Source organism: Pteropus vampyrus, unplaced genomic scaffold (genome assembly GCF_000151845.1).
Source record: "Pteropus vampyrus isolate Shadow unplaced genomic scaffold, Pvam_2.0 Scaffold105, whole genome shotgun sequence".
NCBI lineage: Eukaryota > Metazoa > Chordata > Mammalia > Chiroptera > Pteropodidae > Pteropus > Pteropus vampyrus.
Window position 1 is genome coordinate 3,168,470 of NW_011888886.1, and position 2,350 is coordinate 3,170,819.

General features: G+C 40.6%; 1 protein-coding gene across 1 annotated transcript in view; it reads left to right on the forward strand.

The window, feature by feature from the left end:
- The window catches only part of LPIN1 (lipin 1), a 53,257-nt gene that overhangs the window by 6,242 nt on the left and 44,665 nt on the right, over window positions 1-2,350 (forward strand). Inside the window, exon 5 of the mRNA XM_023533606.1 lies at window positions 1,115-1,222. Within this exon, the coding sequence (XP_023389374.1) occupies window positions 1,115-1,222 (108 nt within the window). The remainder of the gene's footprint in view (window positions 1-1,114; window positions 1,223-2,350) is intronic.

Below are 2,350 nucleotides of genomic sequence, written 5' to 3' on the forward strand. Positions count from 1 at the left end.
AAAAATAGATATGTCACGTGCCTGGTTTCCGGCCAGGACTGTGACAATGAATGTCAGTCAATCAGGGTAGGCTGGGGTCCTGTGAGGTCCTCTCATTGAGGTCTGTCAGTCTAAAGACAAGTCCTGTCCATCAGAAACAAATTACTAACTACACATGGAAATTAAAATGTTCTGGCAGCCATCCTGAAAATGTAAAAAGAAACTGATGAACTTAACTTTGATGATGTATTTCATTTGACCCAGTGTATCCAAAATATCATTTCAAGTGATCAGTTTTTAAAAAAAAAAATTGAGATATTTCACATTCTCGTTTTCATTCAAAGCCTGTGTAATCACTGTGTATCTCACATGTACAGAACATCTCGATTCAGACTGGCCACGTTTTGCATGCTCCATGTCCACTTCCGGCTAGTGGCTATCACATTGGATGGTGCAGATGTAAGACCTTTCTAGAAAGAACCTTGTACATTGTCTCCCGTGGTCTGTAGAGATAAACCCTCGGAAGGGGAACACACTACCGTGGGTACTTCAGGAAGAAAGTATGTGGAATGGTTAGAAACCACTAGTAGGTCGAAAATCTGTTCAAACACCTTATATTAACTGCAAGAATTTAAAGTAAATGTTTAAAACGCAACCTTGAATAGGTTTTCCTGTCTTTTCATGTTTTGCTCTGTGAATCCAGAATAATGACTCTGTCAGATTGTGTGGATTAGGCCACTGTCAGAGGCAAATTAGGATAGATACATTTCCATACTTGGAATTATGTATTTTCTTTAAAGAGACAACCGACAGCACCAATTGTCAGCCCTTGCAATATGTGGTTTGATGAAGCACTAAATTCTGACCAGAGAAAAACTATCATTTATGGGCATATGAATGAAAGAGAAAGTGAAGTGGGTCTTTTAGCGGTTTCCTGTTTTTGCGGTTAAGAAGATTCTTGTCGATTTCTTAGTGATCTCAACATGCCATCCATCATCTGCCGTTACCAGAGGTCTAAGTGTGTTCCTTTTCTTACAAACGTGGTTGTTAGGAGCGGTCACATACTTTTATATGAAATTTCGTTTATTTGACCTATGATTTTTCTTTCTTTTAATGTATATCCCGTGGCATCCAGTAGCCTGATAGATTGCAACAGGAGCCCCCGTCACCCTGCAGCCGTGGCCGAGGGCGGGCTCTCTAGTTCTTGCCCTCCACAGCCGTCTCGTTTCCACGCTTCGGAAAGGTAGTCGGCGTGTCTCCCCGCCGGGGCGCCTTCCATGATGCTTACAGATCTACCTCCCGACTAACCCAGTTGCTTATGCAATGAAATGAAAAATATGATCTAACGCTTAACAAATCTATTTTACTAACCAACCAAATTCGTTATGCAGAAAGTGCCTAGAGATCCCATGAAATGAAAAATTTGATCTAACTCTTACAGATCTGTTTTACTAACCAAGTTACTTATGAAACAAATACATAAAGATTATTATTTTACTTTCATTTTAAGCATTGTAGATTATTCGATTTTGTTTTTTTTTTTTTTAAGTACTAAATTTGATTCTCTGGGAATTATGGTTAAGCATATAGTTCTTCCCAATTCTGGAGCGATTTGAAAAATAGAATAATGAAATAAAAATTGGGAATGTGATCTTCCGTTTTGTGTCTAAGGTTGTTCGACAAATAAGTCTGCGAGATTTTTTTCAGGATGCCACTGGAGCTAAGGGAAGCCAGTGTTATAAATGTTTAAATTGCCTCTTAGACTTTCTGAACTATGGGATCGGGTATTTCCACAGCATTTAGTAGGATGGAGTTTTAGAGAACAGCACAGGATCTTCAGGTTCAGGATTGCGGTTTGTCCTCCTGTTGGATGCGGTGGTCTCGGGCTTCTGCCCCCGTCCCCGTCGCTGCCCACGCTCCGACCTGCCCACTCTGTGGACTTAATGCCGTTTAGTCTCACACTCTAGCGAACGAAGTGGTGATTCATTTCTACAGGGGAAGCTCTTTCTTTTTGATTAAAGAACCAAATCTTAGGATGCACTTCATTCAGAGGTTACCTGTGCAGAAGGAAGGTCATTTTAAAATGAATTATGAGCCGTTATAACCAATTTGCCTAATTGGGACTGGCAAAAATACCACAAATGTCATGTGGTTAATAAATGCGTTATTTATGAAAATCAGCCAGCGACTTTGTAAGCTTACTTATTTGAACAACTCTTGATCCTAAAAGTCTAATGTTTGATGATGGGAAATTTTGGAATCATCTTTCTCTTTAGTCACGTTCAGTACTGGGAGTCTCCTCCCCAGTTCTCCTTCCCTCGGTCGAGATCCCCTGACGAGCAGGCAGAGTGTGCATGGGCATCGCGTCCAG